At 53.3% G+C, this 20216-nt stretch overlaps 7 protein-coding genes across 7 annotated transcripts; 3 read left to right on the top strand and 4 right to left on the bottom strand.

The window, feature by feature from the left end:
* Nucleotides 1–712: 712 nt before the first annotated feature.
* Nucleotides 713–2544, bottom strand: SETTUDRAFT_141157 (uncharacterized protein). The gene is made up of 2 exons (XM_008031660.1): nucleotides 1424–2544; nucleotides 713–1370 (listed from the first exon to the last, which is right to left on the bottom strand). Exons 1-2 carry the CDS (start codon nucleotides 2473–2475, stop codon nucleotides 941–943), a joined length of 1482 nt encoding a protein of 493 aa, XP_008029851.1. The 5' UTR covers nucleotides 2476–2544; the 3' UTR covers nucleotides 713–940.
* A 912-nt stretch (nucleotides 2545–3456) lies between these two features.
* On the top strand, nucleotides 3457–5031 carry SETTUDRAFT_95654 (uncharacterized protein; the record flags this gene model as incomplete). Its single annotated transcript, XM_008031659.1, has 3 exons — nucleotides 3457–3699; nucleotides 3742–4072; nucleotides 4172–5031. Coding segments are annotated over 3 exons (1434 nt in total), but the record flags the coding sequence as incomplete, so codon positions are not given.
* An 889-nt stretch (nucleotides 5032–5920) lies between these two features.
* Nucleotides 5921–7674, top strand: SETTUDRAFT_165244 (uncharacterized protein). Its single transcript, XM_008031658.1, has 4 exons — nucleotides 5921–6246; nucleotides 6369–6836; nucleotides 6901–7292; nucleotides 7348–7674. The coding sequence occupies exons 1-4, from the start codon at nucleotides 6048–6050 to the stop codon at nucleotides 7573–7575; spliced, it is 1287 nt and encodes a 428-aa protein (XP_008029849.1). The 5' UTR covers nucleotides 5921–6047; the 3' UTR covers nucleotides 7576–7674.
* An 876-nt stretch (nucleotides 7675–8550) lies between these two features.
* SETTUDRAFT_165240 (uncharacterized protein) lies at nucleotides 8551–10770 on the bottom strand. The gene is made up of 3 exons (XM_008031657.1): nucleotides 10269–10770; nucleotides 9686–10211; nucleotides 8551–9636 (listed from the first exon to the last, which is right to left on the bottom strand). The coding sequence occupies exons 1-3, from the start codon at nucleotides 10727–10729 to the stop codon at nucleotides 8665–8667; spliced, it is 1959 nt and encodes a 652-aa protein (XP_008029848.1). The 5' UTR covers nucleotides 10730–10770; the 3' UTR covers nucleotides 8551–8664.
* Nucleotides 10771–12340: 1570 nt separating this feature from the next.
* Nucleotides 12341–14017, bottom strand: SETTUDRAFT_96302 (uncharacterized protein; the record flags this gene model as incomplete). The annotated part of the gene is made up of 1 exon (XM_008031656.1): nucleotides 12341–14017. The coding sequence occupies one exon, from the start codon at nucleotides 14015–14017 to the stop codon at nucleotides 12341–12343; it is 1677 nt and encodes a 558-aa protein (XP_008029847.1).
* A 1104-nt stretch (nucleotides 14018–15121) lies between these two features.
* Nucleotides 15122–15445, top strand: SETTUDRAFT_34376 (uncharacterized protein; the record flags this gene model as incomplete). The annotated part of the gene is made up of 1 exon (XM_008031284.1): nucleotides 15122–15445. One exon carries the CDS (start codon nucleotides 15122–15124, stop codon nucleotides 15443–15445), a length of 324 nt encoding a protein of 107 aa, XP_008029475.1.
* Nucleotides 15446–15596: 151 nt separating this feature from the next.
* SETTUDRAFT_165237 (uncharacterized protein) lies at nucleotides 15597–20061 on the bottom strand. Its single transcript, XM_008031655.1, has 3 exons — nucleotides 16398–20061; nucleotides 16178–16341; nucleotides 15597–16111 (listed from the first exon to the last, which is right to left on the bottom strand). The coding sequence occupies exons 1-3, from the start codon at nucleotides 19923–19925 to the stop codon at nucleotides 15865–15867; spliced, it is 3939 nt and encodes a 1312-aa protein (XP_008029846.1). The 5' UTR covers nucleotides 19926–20061; the 3' UTR covers nucleotides 15597–15864.
* Nucleotides 20062–20216: the final 155 nt, after the last annotated feature.

Raw genomic sequence — 20216 nt, 5'->3', positions numbered from 1 at the left:
GAGGTATATATCTATCAATAGCGTCGTATATATACCCTATATATATAAACGTGTATATCTCGTGTTTTTTTTTTCTCTCTTCAAATGTCTTACGTATGTGATAATGCCTCCTTTGCCACTAACTGCTTCTGTTAAAGTCTAAGTAATTATCTTGTGCTGGTTACTAAATTTCTTGTCTGTCTTTTTCAGTCGTGATTTAATGGTACGTGTGCGGATTTCCACAGCAAGAAAATGCATCGCGATAAAAATGATACCCAAGGGGAAATAAAAAGGCAAAGGGGAATGAATGGGCTTATGTCGGATTTTTTTTTCCCCTCGCAGATCAAGAATTAGAATTTAGTAGTACAGTCATATCGGCACAAAACCTTCATCGACACATACTTTTTTTTTTCCTTCCTTCCGGGATCAGCTCATTTTTAACTCTTTGGGGCTTTTTTTCTCGGCTTTATATTATTAGGTAAGATTTTTTTTTGGGGGGGGGGGCTAGGTTGTGGTCTGAGTAAGACGCGGAATGGAACGGTATTATAGACTTCAAGAACCAAGACATCTTTATGCTAGTTGGAGTCATAGTTAAAGTCACAGTTAGAGTCATAATTAGAGTTAGGGAGACAGAGCAAATGAGGCGACGAGAAAAGCCCGAAGCATCTCAGATAGTACAGAAACCGTGTCTTTATTTCACGCTCATGGCTATAATGTGGCAGATTACGAGTAGGGGTTAAAGAAAGTATAAGAATAAGTAGTCTGGAAAAGTCAAGCGCGGCCCCGCCCATATGGGTATGGGGGGTGACAGAGTGACATGTTGGTATATATTTTACGCCGGACCACCGGTTATTGAAGACAAACCCCTCTCGCCTAAGAAAAAAAAATATAGAACTAGGTGTAAGAGGAAAACACGTGAGACAGAAAGACAACAAGGTAACCTATTCTTACGTTGAGCTTCTCAAACCGGAACGCCTACAAACCCTATCTTTGGCTTTGATCGCGCTCCATCGGTGCTCTCTCCGCCCCATTGACGGCGCCATTCTTGCTCTTCACGTTTAATATGTGCAAACGCCTCGAGCTCTTCGGGCTTCATGTGCTTTTCATCTTCGATGTCCAGATTGGGTAGCCCGTTGGTACCGACGTCAATAAAGTCGCCATCGGGGCCTGGGATGCCTAGTCCAGCAAAAGGAGGCTGTTGGAAGACAGTGTCGACTACGAGATATTTGTGACGGACAATGGGAGGTACATCGCTATCTTGAACTGGCACTTCTTCCCATCGCGCATGTGTTGGTTGTGTGACTTTGGGATAGCACATGAGGTTAGTATGCGGGTCGTAGACTCCCGTGAGATTTGCTTTGCGTAGCTTGGAAAGACTCGAGTTGAAGCGACTAGAACGCGTTAGCCTCAAGGATCGAATAGTGAATATAGAAATGGCACATACCTCGCAGCTGAGCCATGCTCGAATTGCCAATTGGCAGAGGTTATGTTGACCTTTCGCTTTCCAGGCGCAGGCTTGCCGTTAGCTGTGGGCACACTAGGCACACCAGTGTGATATACGCTACTAGCCCCGTGCCAGGCTACGTATTGGTTCTTGTTATATGGCTCTCCTGGAGGAGGAAGTCGATCATTGGGGTCCGCAAGCTCGCCCTCGACTGCGCCGCTTTCCCTCGCTGCCGTGACATAGTAGTCGTCAGTAACCCTCCTGCCGCCAATAATGATCCGTGCGCCAAATTCCCGGAAGACGGAGCGCGCAGTAACGACACCAATAGCACGACCCTTGTACGAGTGCGGGATAATCTCGCGGTCGATAAGATCCCTCTTCTCGGTATCGTCAATGATGATCTTGTGTAGTTTCATGTGTTTGGTGAAGAACAGATAACTGTCCCTGAAACCACAGCAACGGGCTGGCTCAGTTGACAACATGTACTGCCTCTCTCCCCGGCCTTTGATGGTGAAGATGCGCACTCGGTAGTCTCTTCCGCCCATGAGATTGCCCAGCTTGTCAACCTTTTTCTCGCCCTCTTCGTCTTCAGGCAAGTCAACCTCATCGTTGATGACATCCATCATGTTTCCCTCCTTATCAATCGGGACGCGGGTCGTGTGCGACGGGCCTCCCTTTGGCGGCCGTCCTCGGCCACCGCCTGACGGCCGCCCACGCTTGCGCTTGACAGGAGTGCCGCCTTCGGAGTTGTCGGGTTCGATGACATTCCAATCCGGTGGCCGGTTCTTGGGAGGCCGGCCAAGGCGCTTCTTGCGTGGGAAGGGCTGAATGACTACGGGCGATGGCGAGCGCTCAGAAGGCGCGGCTTCCTCGTCGCTTGCCTGGGCAGCAGATTCGGCCTCCTCCTCCTCCTCCTCCTCTTCCTCCTTGGGCGTTTCAGCGCGCGACTCTGGTGGGTCTATCATCTCCTCGTCGCTGTCCTGCGGTGGTGTTGCGCTGCGAACAGGCGTGCTGCGACGCGCTGCAGCTCGGGAAGGGCGTCCGCGCGCCATTGTGGGTTTTTGGCCGTGTTGCGTGGGCCACGGCAGGCTATCAGGGCGATATGTGTTTGGGCGGCTTGGATGTCGATGGTGGCTGTGACATGTGATCAAGGGCGGTTGCGCTGTTTGGTGATTGAGGCACTTGCGCACTGGAGTGCATCGCGACGTGAAGGAGCTAGGCAAGGATTATGCGCACAGTCCGCGTTGATCACGTGCCTGCACCCGACCAGCGCTGTTGACAAACACCACAGTCTCGCAATCCGTTCTCGTGCTTTTTTACTATAGTTTCCAAAAACTCACAGTTCGAGCACTCTGATCAGCAATGCTCAGCATCAATGCTGTGTTACTCCTTCTACATGAACTCAATTACACCGCTTTTGCTGCGCATTACATCACCTTTGTCTCTTGCCTGCCGCTTCCTAGCTCTGACTACACCAAATATGATGCCTTCCGCTTGATGCTTCCGCATTACGGCAATTCGGGTGGTTGATTTATCCCCTGCAGAACAAAACACCGAAAGTCAGGAATGCTTGCAATCATTTTTGGTCTATCCTGTTTGTGACGCAGTCCTCATCGAAAAGCATGGTAACAAAGTCGAAATGAAGTTTGCAGGAGTATCTATAGCAACTACTGCAACTGGCCATGGAAACCATTACCCAGAATCTTGCATTCAACGGTCAAGCAGGACCGACTATAGCCGTAAACAATCATGCCTCAGTGGTCAAGAGCTCCGGGACGACGGCCAACAACTCAAATCATCCCACAGTAGCCTCCGCTGCAGTAACTTCATAGCCTCTACCGAATCGCCAAGTCCCTGGTGTCTACGAAGTACAAGCAGCTGCCAATCATGAACTTCGATCTCCTCGCTCTCAAGGCTAGGAAGAGCGTTTCCCATTTCTTGTGCAAAAAGGATAGCACCGAGTAAGTCGTTTGAGCTACTATTCCCAATCGATACTGATATTTCGGAGGAACGGATCACCCGTCACCATTCATAACCAGACCGAGAAGAGTACAAGCGACCTAAAAAACCCATGCTCGTCACCGAGCGCAGCATCGGTGTGTCCAAATGCACACGACTCACCGTCAAGCAACGAGAGCCCGTCAAAGCGCAAGAGTGTTATGGGATCAATCAGGACGAACAAGCTTCGAAGTATCAACTCTTTACGCAATCTGCGATCACCTACTAAAGCCAAGCTGTCCGATACAGTTGCTGCCCCTTGTGATAACGTAAGTGTAGTTCAAGGATATACAAAACCCTACTGATGATATAATTACCAGAGCCCGCAAACTCCAAAGGACAGGCCAAGTTCGTCTCTCCTTCTTGGTTTCCAAGAGTCGCCAGCAGATAAACCTATATTTGATTTGAGCCGCAGGGACTCGACGTTTGAGCAGAGCGTTCATCGCTCATCTCCCGTGCCTATTCCTTCGTCCGAGAACCAGCAATATCACTTATTTGTTAGTTCATCTGTCATACCTGCTGGCACGGTCCCCTCATCGCCGGCTCCAATTCAGAAAATCCTAGACCTGGAGGAGACGGAAAACTCTCTATCGCCCATGCTCGAACCAGCCAACAAACTAGAGCCAGGGCGTATGAGGCTGCCAACCCCACGTCAGAGTATCCAGCAGTTGAACCAGAGCAGAGGACACCAGCCAGCAACACCTACTTCTAGCTCTGGCTCGGACGCATTTGGATCCCCGTCAAGGCCAGCTCCGGTAGAAGATAGTCTTCCCGATTCCGTCCAAGCCGCTATGGAACACTACTACGCTGTGACACCCGATTCCGAAGACGAGCACCCTAGCGGTAAGAATACTGCGGAACCGTCCCAGGAGCGTCAAGATGTACAGCAGAGTACAGTCGACGAGGTGACAGAACGTTTGGATGACCATTGTCTTGTTGCGAACAAAACCAAGACGTCCACTATAGAGAATGCATTGGTTATTATTGGCAAGAACTATCTGGTCAAAGTCTTTCACCGCGGAGATTGTCAACGTCGCATCGAAATTACGGCGTATGACGGCCACGAAGATGGAGCTGACGACGAGCTAGAACATATCCTCGCCCGCCGCGAAGAGGATTTTGCTGCGGCCGAAGACATCATGTCGAGACTGGATAGTTTTGTGGTGCACAACAAGGACATGCTCGATAATGGAGGCATGGAAATGGTGCTTGATGAAGCCCTTGCCGAAGGACTAGTTCCCAAATGGCTAGATCTTGACTTGGACATGACAGGCACCAAGAAGCTGCAGAGCCGCGTGTACAAGGCTGCGAAGATGCAAAAGCGCGAAAGTGTGTGGGGACAGCATGCAGGACTGTACGACGGCACAGGCTACGGAGCAGGATCTAGCTCGCGATGTTCGACGGCTACAGATGGTTCGACGGGTGCGGCTTGCTACGGGCGTGTTGAGGATTGCAGTTCCGAGGACGGGATGGACAAGATGGTGCCAGGGGCCTACCAAAAGCCTTCTTCGTTCGGCTCGATGCCGGACTCGCTGCGACGGGTTGCGTGCATGGACACAAACAGGATTGGAATGGAAGAGAAGGACCGCGGATTTGCTCTCCATGCATGACATCGAGGAGAGTGTGGGCGGAGGCCAGATGGGCGGGCTCGCGTCTCAGCCTGCACGATGATGGCTGGGCAACAAAGGACATCAGGATATCCCGGAACATGAGGCAAAACACATTGATAGCACACGGAGGATTGGACAGCAAGTAGTGGCAGGATGCAATAATAGTGATTCCAAACGCCCCATTTACCCGCTGGTGCATGAGGTGTGGTTGAAATCACCCCACAAAAAAATAAGAAAGAGATAGCTGGATGTGGATGCGGGGACGAAGGCGTTCCAAACTCTGCTGTGCTCTCATGATGGCACCACCAGCACCAGCACGACGGCAACGTTTGGACACCGGCGACAATACGTGAAGAGCAGCACGAGTCCATCGGTACCCACGTCGATGCAACGCACGTAACAAGGCCGTCGATCATCCGAGGCGTGCAGCGAGCACCTGGGCCGTAGCACCTGGGCCCCCAAAGCAGCAAGGAGGCAGTTCCAGCATGCAATCCTTACCGTTGCAATCAGGCCATGTCGGCTCATCCTGACTTACCCGAGTTTGACGGTCGGGCGGGCTTTGCTGGCCAAGTGCCCACTCACGCTCTCAAGAGCACGCGGAGCCGCCATCGCCGTCTTCTTGTTGTCGCTCCTCGTACGATAGCGAGGGGCGGAGGGGTCGGGTCCTGTGACAGACAGACATGGAGAAGAGCAGCCCGGGACAAGCAACGCCAGTTTGGGCCGTCGAGGCCAGGTACCCTATCCCAATCCTATCCTGTCCTATACGGTGGATGCGGTGTATGTCTGTGACCATGTGTCCGTCGGGGCGCCGATCCGACCACTGGCTGCTCTTAAAAGGCCGGCATGCGACTTCGTGGCAGGCCGGCAATAGATCATTGATCGGGCTTCTGGCTGTCTGAACTCTGTTTGCGGCGCGGCCAACTGACTCTGCATCCTCGTCTGCTTCTTCCCACCGCTGCCCGCTGCCCGCTGCTGCTGCTTCTGCTGCCCCGCCTTCTCCAATACGCCGACCGACCATGGCGGTTAGCGAAACCACTGCCACCCCCGACACCCCCGACACCGTGATACTCGGCTGCGGCATCATTGGCCTCTGTGCTGCCTACTACCTGACCGCAGACGAAAACACCAATCCACGCAGTATCCATCTGGTCGACTCCAGCCCAGAGCTGTTCCGCTGCGCGTCGGGCCTCGCCGCTGGCTTCCTGACTGCTGATTGTATGTACCATACCCTGTCGGCCGCCTCTTGTACGCCCCGGCGAGCGACACTGCACGATTATTTCCAATTAGCCTGAACCCGCAAGTCTAACTGCTTCTCCTTGTTTTTTTCTCTGCCACAGGGTTCGCACCATCCGTATCCTCGCTCGGGACCCTCTCGTTCAAGCTCCACGCCGACCTCGCAGCTGCCCACGCCGGCCGCGAAACATGGGGCTACGCACCGTCGACAGGCATCTCGCTCTCGCAAGACAGCGAGTCGGAATCTGCCATTGCCGGTAGCGGCGAAGACTGGCTGGAGAATGGAACAAGCAGGGCGCAAATGGCAAGCAACCGGCCAAAGGAAGAGCAATCCACGCGCCCAGGCTGGCTTCGACGCACACACGAGGGCATCATGGAAGTCATCAGCCGCGATGGCACGACGGCCCAGCTCGACCCGTTGCGATTCTGCCAGTGGGTCCTGAAAGAAGTCAAGGCACGAGGCGTGAACGTGCATCATCCTGCGCGGGCAACCCAAGTAGTCAAGGACCAGAATGGCGTGCTGTGCGGCATACGGTTACAAACGGGCGAAGACGCGACATCGCAGACAGAGTGTAAGATTGCCAACAAGACATTCACAGACGACGCATATACTAATCACTCCCTTGTCTACAACAGTACCGTGCACCCGCCTTGTAATCTCCTCAGGCGCCTGGTCCCCCCGCCTCTTCAGCACCCTCTTCCCCACTTCCAAATCTCGCATCCCCATTTCCCCGCTAGCCGGCCACTCGCTGCTCGTGCGGAACCCGCACTTCAAGCCCGACCAGCTCGACAAGGAAGTCTGCCACGCCGTCTTTGCCACGGATACCCTGGGCTTCTCGCCAGAATGGTTTGCAAGACTCAACGGCGAACTGTACCTGGGCGGTCTGAATAGTACCACGGTTCCCCTGCCGGATATAGCCACCGATGTGAAAGTGAGCGAGAAGGCAATTGAGCAGATGCGCCAGTGTGCACAGGTCATGTTGTTGGCTGTGCCGGGCAAGGAGATGGAGGTTCTGAGAGAGGGACTGGTAAGTTAATTTCCAACTCAGAGAGATGCCACAAATTGCTAATGTCGTGTGCCAGTGTTTCCGCCCAGTTACATCCAGCGGCCGCCCCATTGTCGCGCGGATACCAGACGAGAAACTAGGTGACGTGAAAACGAAAGAGGGTGCTCAAGGAGGCGTCTTCATTGCCGCTGGTCATGGTGCCTGGGGTATTTCGCATGCCCCAGGTACCGGCCTGGTGCTTTCCCAACTTATGCAGGGAAAACCTACCAGTGCAAATGTAGAGGCCTTGGAGTTGCCTGCGTAGTCGTGCATTATTTGTCAACTTGCATTTGTTGTATTATATGCCCCCATGTTGAAAATTAAAGTCATTTTCACCAAAACAGTTACTCGCAATACAAGATGGCTTTATGTACTAGGATTATTTATCATCCATGCATACTCGAATAGTCATACTTACAGAAAAGCGCTTTTTCTACCATGTCCAATGAAATACAAAGGAGTCGCCGCTGCAAGCCCCCGATAAGGTAATATTGTGACATTTGTCGCTCAAAAGCCATTCATTCTCTTTTTTTTTCCCGATTACACCACCATCTCGTCTTCAACCTGTACATCTATCTCCTTCTCAAGTTTTCACATCCCAATTGTCCACTTTGGTGAAATATATCTCCCCAATCCAGCAGAATCAAGCGAAAAAAAAAGAACAAATGGGACAACGTATTCCTTCACTATTTGTCAAACCAACAGGTGTTAGGAACATTGTTTTCTCTCTTATTTTTCTTTTGGGCTCGAATGCAAGTGCGTATCTTGTGATAGTAATAGTAATAATACATGGACAGATACATCTAAGTATTGCTTCACGCTGTTTACTTTTACTATGTATGTATATATGTATGTATACACAAATGCCCTTGCTATGTAGATGACGCAAAAAATCTATGTATAATCCACTTATCCTTTTACTATGCAGTTAATTTGTAAAAAAAAATCCAGTGTCGAAAAAAGAAAAAAACCAGAAAAATATGGATCCATTTAGCTGTTTTGTACAGGGTTCATTCGCAGGGGAATTGAGAATCGGGAAGGGTTAATGCGGTATAGTAAAGAAGAAGAAGAAATGTAAACAGCTCATGCAACCTGTAGAGCAACTTGACGAGGAGGAGAAGACTACCGCTTCCACGAGACATATCAATACTTTGATGAGAAAAATGGGGTAAAAGATGGTGCATCAATGCATACCGGGCAGTAGGATGAAATATACAGTTTAATAAAGTAAAGAGAGAACAGAGGTATAGGTAGCTGGGTGTGCAGTGGAAAAGAAAAAGCCGGAGAGTCTGAATATTCGGGGGATTTTCGATGGATGAGACTAGATACAGATGAATGAATGGATGGAATTGCTTCACCATACCCATGTCCCTGGTATCCTACTCTTTGGAATCTTCTGACCAGTTCGAGCGCGTTCCTTGCGTTGTTTGGCTGCTGTGCGGCGTTCGAAGCGCTTTCTCCTCTTGGGTTCCAGGTATTTCTCGTATTCATCCGAAGCCTCTTGTCCACATAGCGAACCCCTCCTTGACCAATCGTAGAATTTGGACCACAAATCATAAAATGGCCAATCCGTCTCTATTATCGGTTCAACCGACAAGGCCTGGTACTCGGCGACAACTAGATAGCCGCTTGCTTCGCTGTCGAATACATACTCGAAACCAAGTCTCCACCCACCGTCCTTGCAAATTTCCAATACCATCTTTTTGGCAAAACCCATCCTAGTAAACATGTGTTGTATGTTCCAACGCTTCATCTCGTGGCTCATCCACTCTTCGACATCAATGCCTGCATTCAATAGCCACTCTACCAATATGCCTCCTAATGTGAAAGAATCACAGCTTCTAAAGCACCTATAGATTGTATAATATAAAAGATTACCTTGTCCCGTTTGTATGAGATACAGTAGATCCGCGTCTAGATCGAAATGGGGATACTCTGAAGAGCATGGCATGGTATGAAGTAGTATGAAATAACCTTGCATTCGGTCAGACATTCTCTGCCATTCAAGTTGAATGATTCTTAAATGTACTCGAAGGGAATCCTCGGGAGGAAGCACTTGCGTAGCTTGTGAAAAGAACCATTCACAAGACCAAGCGTCGTTCATCGAGGATGTTGCATATGACCAGTGAGAAGAGCTAAAATCATCTACCAACGTTGTATCATAGAGAATATAGCGATATAGGTCAATTATGCTTGGTGAATCAGGGAAATAGAACCAGTCGAATGCGATCAACAAGGGTGACTTATTGTGATTACTGAGAGTTTGTTCCAGGCCGAGCTTTCGAAGTAGTAGATAAATATCAGCCCTTCCGTAAGATGCAGCGACCTAGAACCATGTCAGAAGACAATCGATGAGGTACACATAAGGGCCTTACATGGAGCAGAGATTCTCCATCGTAATCACGTGAGAATGGGTGGACAACACCGCGATCAAGCAAGTCCTGGAAGTCTTGTATTTCGCCTGTGTCAAACACAGTGTAGACGCTGTCAGGGAATTCGCAGATTACCGGGAATGTGCTGAGACTAGGCACGCATTTGCCAAAAGACCGGTGTTGGATCCATGTAAGCCCATAACCGAGCATTCTCCAGACTATAGTCGTCTCGTCATCTTCAGAAATGACCATTGAATTCTCCTGCCCATGGCCTGGCGTTGTTTTTCCGGAGCCACATGGTATACGCCGTACTATTCTGCATCGGTATATACCTATTCTCTCGAATGGTGAGCGTACAAATGTTCTTGATAGCGAGCCACGTGTAGCTCCTAGATGCGATATCATGCCATTATCTTGCATGGAGGATATGTTCATCGTTTCAACACTCGAGACTACCGGTACCAGGGTGTTTTGATGGATGGTTTCGTCGATCCGTCGAGTGCTGAGTAATGCAGGGCCAAGTTGCATTCTGGTAGTAAGAACTTAACAGCGACCTCAACCATGATAATGCCCGTGGGAGACTTACAAGATAGCTCCACAATTGGCTCCAAGGCTAGCATGAAGAAAGTTGATCTCCCGCTCGATCCGTGTCTCGAAACCTTCGATATCTTTCGCTTTGAAAGCGACTCGAAGTCCGGACTTTAGCCTGTCCATACTAGTACCAACCTTGTATTTTGAAGGCGTGTATCTCTCAACGACCGAATGGAGTGGCTCAAGCGTCTTCTCGCAGCTCTCCAGGCATTTAAGTATCGTCATTGAAGGTTTCGGAAAGTGCTGTGCCTGCAACGAGGCCTGTCGTTCCATCAAGGCGCGAACATCTACCAACAAAGCCTCCAGGCGCTCTAGCAAGTCCACCAGACGTTCCAACTCTTTCTGTGCATCCTTGAAGTTATGTATGAATGTCTTGATCTTTCCAATGGATTCAATGAGCTGTATCGATAGTGAGGCCACAGCCATACCACTAGCAACACCGGAGAGGGCTTCCATGGCAAAGATGCAGGTTATTCAGTTGGTCAGTGAAGAACAGCAATGAGAGGTTGAACGAGAACAGAGTATTCTCAGGGTCTCAGCTGCTGAAGATATAGGGTCAGGTTTCAGCCTTGCAACAGCCTGCAGCCCATGACCGAACGTGCTCTCTCCAGATTGGCCACGAGCTTTTCTCAACACAATTCAGCTGGTGAGTCGGTCCAAGAACGAGATGCATGGTGGTGGCGGTGCACACCGGTGCGCCCTGCTTCGTCAGAATCTTGCAGGTTATCACCAGCCATGCGTCGATTACAAGAAATAGTACAAGGTGAGGCGGTGTGACAAGAAGCAAGCAGTCACCTTTGCAATCGACCCATGCTGTCAACAAGCAGACCCCGAAGCGAGGTCTTCGCCGGGGAAGGCACACACACACACATACCCCTTGTCGCTCCTTCCGTGCACGAAGCTGCATATGTGAACCGAACAAAAAGGAAAAAAAAACGGGAGAGTCATCCACGATCAAGTGCAAGCATGAAGAAGTGATTTTTTTTCTTCTTCTTTTTGGCAAGTCTAAACGGGTGATGTGATCACATGCATTTCATTCCTGTCCACTCAAATATCTACAAGACACAGGCATCATACGAAAGAGAGGAGGAGGAAAAAAAAGGGGGGAAGCCCACGCACACCTGCCAGTGCAGCAGTGCAGCAGTGCTGGCAACTCGGCCCACCCTCCTCTCCATTTACAACAATAGGCAACGCCAATCAAATGCAAGCAAACAATGGCAAACCAAACCAAAAAAAAGAGGTTGTTCCTTAACTTACAAACCCCCCTATTTTTGTGCTCTTATCATAACCCCGAGGAACGTTTTCATTTGTTCTCAAGTTTTTTTTTGCGCAAAAAACACAGTTGCAAGGAAAAACTCATTTTCCCGTACCAAGGGCCACCAGGCTAGCACCTGGATCTAAAAAGTCATTCGAACATGGACACGGCAAGCTCCGGTCCTCCTGAAAGGGGGTAGTCATTGAAGAAGCGAAAACAGTAACAACAGCAAAAGAAAGAGAGAAAAAAGGGTGCTTTGGTGACAAAGACGATGCTATAGACATGAAAAAGGGGAAAGTGGCTAGCAATGCTCAGAGGCCGTGAGACGTCAGATTGAGGGAGGAGCATGTCATTGGGGATTGTTGGGTAGCAGGGCACTCATCGTCATAGCCTGCCTCTACTGAATGTGCATGGCGATCAGTGGAGGCGTGTAGAGAAGCGCGGCGAGGATGGCGACGAGAGTAGTCAGGAGTCACAGGATGCTGCATGCATTGCCAGAAGACCTGGAGACAAATTAGCAGCTGCTGGGGCATGAGCAAGAATGGTGTTGTAAACAGGAACACTGGACATAGGCTCGGACCACTCACGCACATCTCTTTCGTCATGATGACGAACACAAAAGAGATAACGCTGGTCTCGGCGTAAGCTGGGCCAAAACAGGTCGATGACCGTTGAACACTCGTGTTGGTGTCGCACAAGACGTTGACGGCGTGCCAGTGTCCGGGAGTCCGGGAGGGCCAGATTCCTGTTCCATGACTTGTGCGGGCGTACGGCGGGCGGCGGGTAAGAAAATAAAGGAGAGGCTAGACCACTTACCATCGCTGCCCACGGATCCTACCAATCCACGAGTACACAATCTTGAGGCGCTCGCGAACCCGCTCCGTTTGCAGCAATACGTACTTTTCCTCTTCGACAATTGGCACGACCGAAGCGAACCAATATGGGAAAATAGCCGGGTCTTCCGGCGGCTCGCCATAGACTTGAATAATGCGCTCACGAAGCCAAGGGGCGCTAGCCTCCCTCATTTCTCGCACAAACGCAGTGCAACTGTCGAGTAGTTGCTGCGTTGACAGTGTCTCTATGGCAACTTCGCCCGGCAGCTGGGTTTGCGGGTGATCACGGAAGAAGGCCTCGGCATAGTCGCGGGCCATGGTGGTCTCGCGCTGCTCCAAGATGGCCTCCTCGGCAAGCGAAACATCCTCGATGCGCTCAACGCGGCTGACGTTGTATCCGTCGAGCATGCCGTGCGCTCTCACCTTGAATCTGCCGATGCCTCGTGTTTCGATGAAGCTACGCCCATCACGGAGTAGCTCGTAGTTGACGATTTCGAGTAGCGTTCCGTACTCCAGAAAAGGGACCGCGCCGAGATCGCCCTGGGGAGCCCGTGTGCGGTTGTACATGACCATACCAAACTGTCGGTTACCTTCGATGACGCGTCGCATCATGAGCCGGTAGCGCGGCTCGAAAACATGAAGGAAAGTGGGCATCGAGGGAAGCGACAGAGTGCAGATGAACAGCGGCACGTTGAGCACGTTGTCGCCCGCCTGCTCTTCGGCTTTGAGGGCGTCGGCGCGGGCACTCACCAGATCGGGACAAAGTCCGTTGAGCAGGGAGTTGAGTATAGCGTTGCTAGGCTGGTTCTGAAGCGAGGCAGGGACATGCAGCCCTCTTCGACAGAAAGGGCAAATGCTACTGTGGTCCATGACGCGCGCAAGACAACGGCGGCAGAATGTATGACCGCACGACGTTGTTGTGGGGTCGAGCATCAGATTGTAGCAGACCAGGCAGTCTAGCTCCTTGTGTATTACTTCCCTCAAGCGCCCCAATAGCGTCATATCGAGGTGCTCATAGTCGTCCCCACTTGCCGACAGTGACTGGTAGCGAACCTCGGCAGCGTACCCGAGTTTGCCCATCTCAGCCATGGTAAAGGTAGACACGAGACGTCCTCCGTGCAGTTGCTCCTGGTGCCCCTCGGGTGCAGGCCTTTCCTTCTCTTTCTCGTCCATGGACACCTCTTCAGGCTGAGGCAGCTCGATGAGCAGCGTCGGAGTGTCTTGCGCAATTGGCTTGTGCTGTGCTATTTCCATCTTGATGAGGTCCATCAGCTTGGCCAAGGTAACGTCGACTGAACACTCTGCAGACGCATGCTCGGCCCCGCAGCCCAGCAGCGGGCATGCGATGCCCATGAGGCGGTCGGGCGTGTTGGGGTACGATATGTTGGCGCGAGGTTGTGGGGACGGCAGACAGTCGCGGCAGACGGTATGGCCGCAGGGCAGGGTGACCGGGGTACTCAGCGGTTTCGAGCATCGCGGGCACTGGACCAAGCGAACCAGCTGGCGGGCGTCGTGGTGGGCGTCGAGGGCTACAGTGTCCGAAGCCTCTGTCGAGGGCTCATTGTCGCACATGAAGGCCTGTGCAGATAATTGAGGCTCAAAGGAATGCTCAACGCTGTTGACAATTGAGCACCCTTTTGTCCGTTGGCGATTCATGTAGAGGCGCTGTGTTGTGCAGTGGCCCCGGCAGCCATGTACAGTCGGAGAGCCCTGGGGACTGGGTCGGGTGCGCCGCGTGGAGCGGGTGGCAGGCAATGTCAGGTGCAGCTCAGGTACGGTATGGTGTGTATGGGCTTGTGCGCGAGGCTGTCTCGGTGACGGCGTCTGGGAGACGGTCGAGTCTTGAAGAGCACCCAGGCGGTGGTGAAACGAATTTGCGCGCCGAGACGATTGGACGAGAGTGACGAGAGCGGCAGGCGGTGCTGGGGCTGACCGAAGGCGCAATCAGCAGTGCGGGTGCTGACGCAGGGCGGGATGACGACTGCGGCGGCAGAGGGAGAAGAAGAAGAAGAGGAGGAGGAGGAGGTGGAGGGAGAGGTGGAGGAGGCGAAGGAGGAGGGTCAGAGGGCTGGCGTGGGAGGGAAATAGTGCCGGGGCAGGTGGTGTGCAGGCAGGCAGGCGGGCAGGGCGGGTGGGTGAGTGAGGGCTGGCTCGGGGGCGTGTAGCAGAAAGCGAGGGTGAAGAGGCAGCAGCAGAGGGCACAGCAGCATCAGCATCAGCAGCAACAGCAGCAGAGGGCCATGTTCAAATGGGCAGCGGTTGCAGTGGTCATCCATGCTGGGCGGATGCTGGAGCAGATCGGCGATGATGTTGCTTCGCGCGCCCGTATCAGTCGAGGAAGGCTGCCGCCGATTTCTGTGCCAGCTCTGGCCTTCTCGGATCGAGCAAGCAGCCCGTCATCGGCCGCCGCGCTAGGCCTGTCCGGGCCCAGCGCGCTATAAAAATCGCACGGGCCACCTGCAAAATGCAAGCACTCGACGACTCACCACTTGCTTGTTCCCACCCTCGACCTGCACCCCGACTCAGGTCGACCGCCCACCGCAACCGCACGACCTGACCTGCGACCTCGACTGCCGCCGCCCGCCGCCTGCTGTCTCGCCGCCCGCCCGCCCGGAAGCCCGCGTCTGGAGGCGCGAGCGCGCGAGGGGCGAGGGGGGTGCAAGGCGAGGCCCAGAGAAGCGCCGGCCCAGGGCGTCTTGTCTTGTCTGGTCTGGTCTGGTCTGGTCTTGTCAAGTCCAGTCAGCCCGCTGTCCAGCCGCAATGGCCGCCGCGACCAGCACCCCGCGCCGGTGCAAGATGGTGGCTCATCTAAGCATGTGTCGCGAGCGGCCATGGCCACCTGCGCTTCGGCCGTACGCAGTGCTGGACATGTCTACCAGCAGCCGCAGCGGGCTTGCAAGCGTCATGGACGTCGAGCCCAGGCACGCCCTGGCCAATGGCGGCGCGGCGCCGCTAGTGCTGCCAAACGTCAATCCCCACGACGCTGACTACGCCCATGTGCCACTCGCGCCTGCCAAGCCCTCGTTTCGATATACGCACCACTGTCCGCCCGAGACCCTGTACATCACCCAAAGGGTCCCATAGTCGTGACGACTTGCATTTCCCATACAGGCTCGACCTCCCGCCCCGCATGCCCGCACCCGCCCCGTGTCCATGTGTGTGTGTGCGTGTCCAGCCAGCCCATGAGACATGCTTGCATTCACTACCCCTACTACCTACACCCAAACTTGACCCCCCCAACGCCCCTCGTGCCTGACTATGCTCATACCCCCCATCACCCCTCGTCTGCTGTGCCGCTGCACATATCCTCCCAGCAAAAGCTTAGTTAGTGTACCGGCCAACTCCATAATACACATGCAAAAAAACAACCCTCCTGACCCATGCTTGCCCTCGGCTCCACCCACATACATACATGACTATCGTACACATACATCCCTGTCGACAACGCTCCCCAACGCCTAGTTCCGAAGCCCCCGGCCTCGTCTTTGTACCAATCCCTCCCTTTACGCTCCCCTCATTGCGCCATTCATGCCCGTCTGCCGAGCCTCTGCACTGCCCTCGGACTGGCTGCCCGACTCCTCCTCGGCTTCGTCTTCCTCTTCGAGCACAATCTGCTCCAGCACCCGCTTGTCGAACAAATCCAGTATGAACCGGCACGCCGGAAGACGGAAGTGGTGCGCTTCCAGTATCTGCATGACCTTGTCGAAGATCGCAGGCTTGCTGAACCCCGGTGCCTTTCTAGCCTTGATCCTAAAACAGACGCATTAGTCGTGCTCAACTGCCCCCTCAACCACCACCGCCACCATCATCACTTACGCCTGCAGGTCACTGGCCGCCTTCTTGGCAAGCACCGTGTTGCCGAGATCCGTCGCAAGCTTCAGAATCCGCGCGTTGACAGGGTCCTCGTCCGTAACTGCAACCTTAATCTCCGCCTTGGGATTCCAGCTCATGTCCTCTGCCTGCGCCACCCACGGCGCCATCTATACCTGCATTAGTCCATTTCCCAATCAAGAAAAACCAACCTGCCGCCACTTACCTTGAACAGCTTGTTGAAGTCAAGGGGCAGACAAAACCCTAGCGCTTCGCCCGAATCGTTGACAACCCCGTCCCATCCGTACTCCAGTAGAATCTCCTGCCCGTGAAGACTCCTAGAAATCAGCCCCAAGACATAGAAGGCCGTCCCCCGGAGTGACATGACCTCGGAATGTTCCGCTATCTGCACAATCCACTTGACCACGTCTGAATTCTCAAGGAATGGCGCTCCCAGTTCCATGGATCCCACATTGCCCACCGCCCATAAGCATCCCTTGACTTTGAGAATAATCTCCGGATCGTCGTTTTCCGATGCAAAGTCACGGATCGTCGCGGCAAATTCGTCAAAGTGTCCCTTTTGCTTCAGCAGCTTGCATCCCTCCTTGGTCCTCGTCAGCTCCCGGTAGAAATGTGGCGGCACCAGCCCGTAGTCGGGCGGCTCAGGCGCATCCTCGTAGCTTAGTTGCGTCGATGGTTTGTCTGGAATGTCCGCAAGTGCGCGGGCCATCGACGCCTCAATCAGGGCTACATAGGTGTCGTTTCTCCCCAAGAACCAGTCATCCATCTCTCTCGTGATGTAATCCAATCCGTCCAGATAGTGATAGCCTACCGAAGTCGAAAGAAACCGAAGCAGCAGAGGTGCCCCAATTTCTCCCAAGTGATCCAATGCCGGCCGGCACTTCACTACAAACTCTAGAGACTCTTTCTGGTTGCACGCCTCTTCCAGAATCTTGATCGCAACTTCGCACACCTCCACGTCTGGGTCGTAAAGCTGCGTCACAAGCAGCCTGATGGCCCATTCCGTTACCCCAGTAGAGTTGCTGACGCCCATCGGCTTCGTCGCATATTTGCGCAATAATCTTGTCGCAAAGATGCGGATCTCCTTGGAGCATGATGTTAGTGCTTTTGAAATGATGATGCGCAGATGGCCGTCCAACGTGTAATCCAAGTTACTGAGAAGCGTCCGGATCAGATCGTCACGGTCATTGAGTTCGATGATGTGATAGAACATGTTGATCACTCTCCATCGTTCCAGGATATGGATGCCTCGAGGATCTTTGGTCAGGGCACCTAGGAGCGCAAAATACCCGCCAGTCAGCGTCTCGTTCATGCGGTCTGCTTGGAAGATGGGTGACTCAGATGTGAGACCGCTCATCCGGTCGAAGTGTGACAAGCATTCTGCAAGTTGTCGAATGAATTTGCTCTCAGCCAAATACTTGACGCCTTCTGGATTCTGCAGGAGGCTCTGCATCAGAGCGCAACCGGCCCGAACATATCGTTGGTTTGGTTTGGTGTTTTTGACTTCGGAGAACCGATATTTGAACGGGCGGTAGAATCCCAAAACACGATGAATGAACTTTGTGACCTTGATGGCTTCGTCCAAGCGTTTGGGGTTGAGCAATGGCCCTTCAATTATGTTCAGAATCAAGTCCCACCGCCATTTTTGGAATGTCACTGTGTTGAGGACCTGCGTTTCGACCATCAGATTCCGGAATTGGCCCTCGTCGACCTGCATCGCAGCTTGCAACTTGGCCGCTTGGTCTGACTGTCGATTGGCTGGAGTATCGTCCGAAGTCGAAATGCCTTTGTTGTTGTATAGAGATGTCGGATCTGACCTGTATAGCGTCCTGTTAATACTATCCACCTGGTAAATAGTGCCAATGGCAACAAAACGGTTTGGAGATTGGAATTTTGCTGCAGAATGCAAGAGCTGAGGAAGCACTTGAAGCTGTGCACTCCATGATGGCGGCAGAAGTTCGTTTGCCATTTTGAGAACCTCACCGATTAACAACGTCGTTTTGCGCTTCAGGGGCAGTGTCAGCGGCTCCTCTTCAGCCTGCAACAAAGCGGGCATTAACCCTGCATGCAGGAATGCTGCCAGAATCACAGAGACGTAGTGATCTAGCAAGCTCCATTTGGTTGTCTCGTTCTCGACGGTACTGGACGCCGACGAGTCTTTGATCTGCTGGTTTTTTAGATTTGTGACACGGCCATACGTAGTCAGTCGACGGCCTGCGAGAAAAGAAGAAGACCACGAAGGAGGCTTGATTCTGAGAAGATCGAAGAGCAGTTCGAGGATGATGTTTCGAACGTGTGGGGTTGGTATCTGTAAGGACCACAGTAAGGACCGAAGAGGGAGAAAGTCATTCATTGAGAGAGTGATTAGTCCGCCCCAGCTCCTGAGCAGAGAGGCAATGACCTTGGCGTTGACTTTTAGCTTCTCTTCGTGAAGATGTCCATGAATCGTGCTTGCGTCGGTGAACATTGCAAATGGGCTTTCGAGTTCGCGCCCGGACCGCAGGAATCGACGTCTTCTGGGTGTGTCTAGGAGATAGAGAAAAGAGGTGCCAACGCTCTCTGCGGCGTGGTAGCTCCCTTCTCCAAGAGCATCGGCCAAAGCACCCATGCCTCCAGCTGCAACGAGAAGGGCTGGCTTCCGGACAAGGATCTCGGCCAGAGTCAGAGTTGCAATGTTCCTGAGGCGGTCTTCTGCGTGCTCGGCTACGGCCACAATGATGCGAACTACGGCGCGTGCAATCTCCTCAACACCTCCTTTTACGTCCAGAAAGGCTCGAACAAACTTGAGAGCCTGCTCGCGCTCCACACTGGCCTTGGTCTCCTTTACTAATGACAAGATGACTAGATGATCTGTATGAAGTGCGCGTACAATTCGCAGCGACTTGCGGTCGGTGAAGGAGTAGCGCATGACGCGATATGCTGCTGCGACTACTTCGCGGCTGTCGCTCAGGAGCATAGTTTGCATTCGCAGGCCAAATATGGACCAAGCTAGGTCGTACTTGAGCGTGGGGTGTCGCTTGAAGAGGAGGACCAGAGAGTTTGCTCTCTCCACATAGTATTCTGGCTGCATGCCCTGGACTTCGAGAGCCTGCAGTATCTCGGCCAACACAAACGTCGGTGATTCGGTTTCCTCGTCATCGTCCTCTTCTTTCTGGGCAACGTGTCGTGATGGTGAGCGTGATAGGTTTCGACGGAAAAGGTACGAGAGGCGGCTTTGGGGATCGGCGGGTGGCGACTTGACCTCCTTTGCTCTCTGCTTCTCGGCAGCCAGGCCTGACTGCAGCTGCGCCAGCTTTCTGTTGGAGATGTTGAGCTGCTCCTCGACCTGCAGGCGCTGGTTCTTGACCTCCTTTGCATTCTTTGCATTCAGCGCCTCGAGCAGGTTCTCGGAGCCGATTTTGATCTTGGTCTCCTTCTCGATCTGGTCCTGCAGCTCAGCCTGGCGCTGCTCGCTTGTGATGCCGTCGTGGTCGGCGATGGTGATGGCATGCATGTCGAATTCGGGCCGCACTCTGCCCTCCTGGGCGGTTGAGGGCCTCGTCAGAGCCGTGTTGAAGCTGCCGGGGCCCGTGTTGGCCGTCGCATAGGAGGCATACGACGCCTGGCCGCCGCGCGAGCTGGCCATGCCGGCGGCCGACGTCGAGCGGCCATCTCTACTCGTCGTGGGCGCAAGGAGGGACGTCTGATCGGCAGCGTCGGCCTGTGTGTTGAGGGAGCGGGCGGATGGCGTCATGAGCGCGCCTTAACCGTGTCCTCGCCAACCGCATCGCACATGTGTCTGGCGGCGGAGCCCTCGTCGTGCCTCATGAGCATTCGCGGGCAGAGGTGAAGTCGGGCTCGTCGCAGTGCCAGACCGGAAGAGGCAAGTGTGGCTAGGGGGGCAGTTCGGGCGTGAAGGTGGTGAGTGACAGTGGCAGCGGCAGAGGCAGAGGCCCGGGTGTGGTGGGGCGCGTGTACAAGGACAGTCGAAGGTGGGTGGTGAAGTGCCGCCGTGCATGCCCATGGCGACGTGCGGCCGTTGGAC

Source organism: Exserohilum turcica (genome assembly GCF_000359705.1).
Source record: "Exserohilum turcica Et28A unplaced genomic scaffold SETTUscaffold_6, whole genome shotgun sequence".
Lineage (NCBI taxonomy): Eukaryota > Fungi > Ascomycota > Dothideomycetes > Pleosporales > Pleosporaceae > Exserohilum > Exserohilum turcicum.
The sequence above is the reverse complement of the archived record's forward strand: the minus strand, read 5'-3'. Positions and strand labels throughout refer to the sequence as shown.

What these genes read in the sequence shown, in the direction of transcription:
- SETTUDRAFT_165240 (XM_008031657.1), bottom strand. Translation starts at nt 10,729, where the DNA reads ATGGAAGCCCTCTCCGGTGTTGCTAGTGGTATGGCTGTGGCCTCACTA. An exon ending in GCCAATTGTGGAGCTATCTT is followed by an intron (nt 10,212 to 10,268) that starts GTAAGTCTCCCA and finishes TCTTACTACCAG; the next exon opens with AATGCAACTTGGCCCTGCAT. An exon ending in ATGGAGAATCTCTGCTCCAT is followed by an intron (nt 9,637 to 9,685) that starts GTAAGGCCCTTA and finishes ACATGGTTCTAG; the next exon opens with GTCGCTGCATCTTACGGAAG.
- SETTUDRAFT_141157 (XM_008031660.1), bottom strand. Translation starts at nt 2,475, where the DNA reads ATGGCGCGCGGACGCCCTTCCCGAGCTGCAGCGCGTCGCAGCACGCCT. An exon ending in GAGCATGGCTCAGCTGCGAG is followed by an intron (nt 1,371 to 1,423) that starts GTATGTGCCATT and finishes AACGCGTTCTAG; the next exon opens with TCGCTTCAACTCGAGTCTTT.
- SETTUDRAFT_165237 (XM_008031655.1), bottom strand. Translation starts at nt 19,925, where the DNA reads ATGACGCCATCCGCCCGCTCCCTCAACACACAGGCCGACGCTGCCGAT. An exon ending in ACTTCAACAAGCTGTTCAAG is followed by an intron (nt 16,342 to 16,397) that starts GTAAGTGGCGGC and finishes ATGCAGGTATAG; the next exon opens with ATGGCGCCGTGGGTGGCGCA. An exon ending in GCGGCCAGTGACCTGCAGGC is followed by an intron (nt 16,112 to 16,177) that starts GTAAGTGATGAT and finishes CGTCTGTTTTAG; the next exon opens with GATCAAGGCTAGAAAGGCAC.
- SETTUDRAFT_165244 (XM_008031658.1), top strand. Translation starts at nt 6,048, where the DNA reads ATGGCGGTTAGCGAAACCACTGCCACCCCCGACACCCCCGACACCGTG. An exon ending in TGGCTTCCTGACTGCTGATT is followed by an intron (nt 6,247 to 6,368) that starts GTATGTACCATA and finishes TCTCTGCCACAG; the next exon opens with GGTTCGCACCATCCGTATCC. An exon ending in AGGTTCTGAGAGAGGGACTG is followed by an intron (nt 7,293 to 7,347) that starts GTAAGTTAATTT and finishes GTCGTGTGCCAG; the next exon opens with TGTTTCCGCCCAGTTACATC.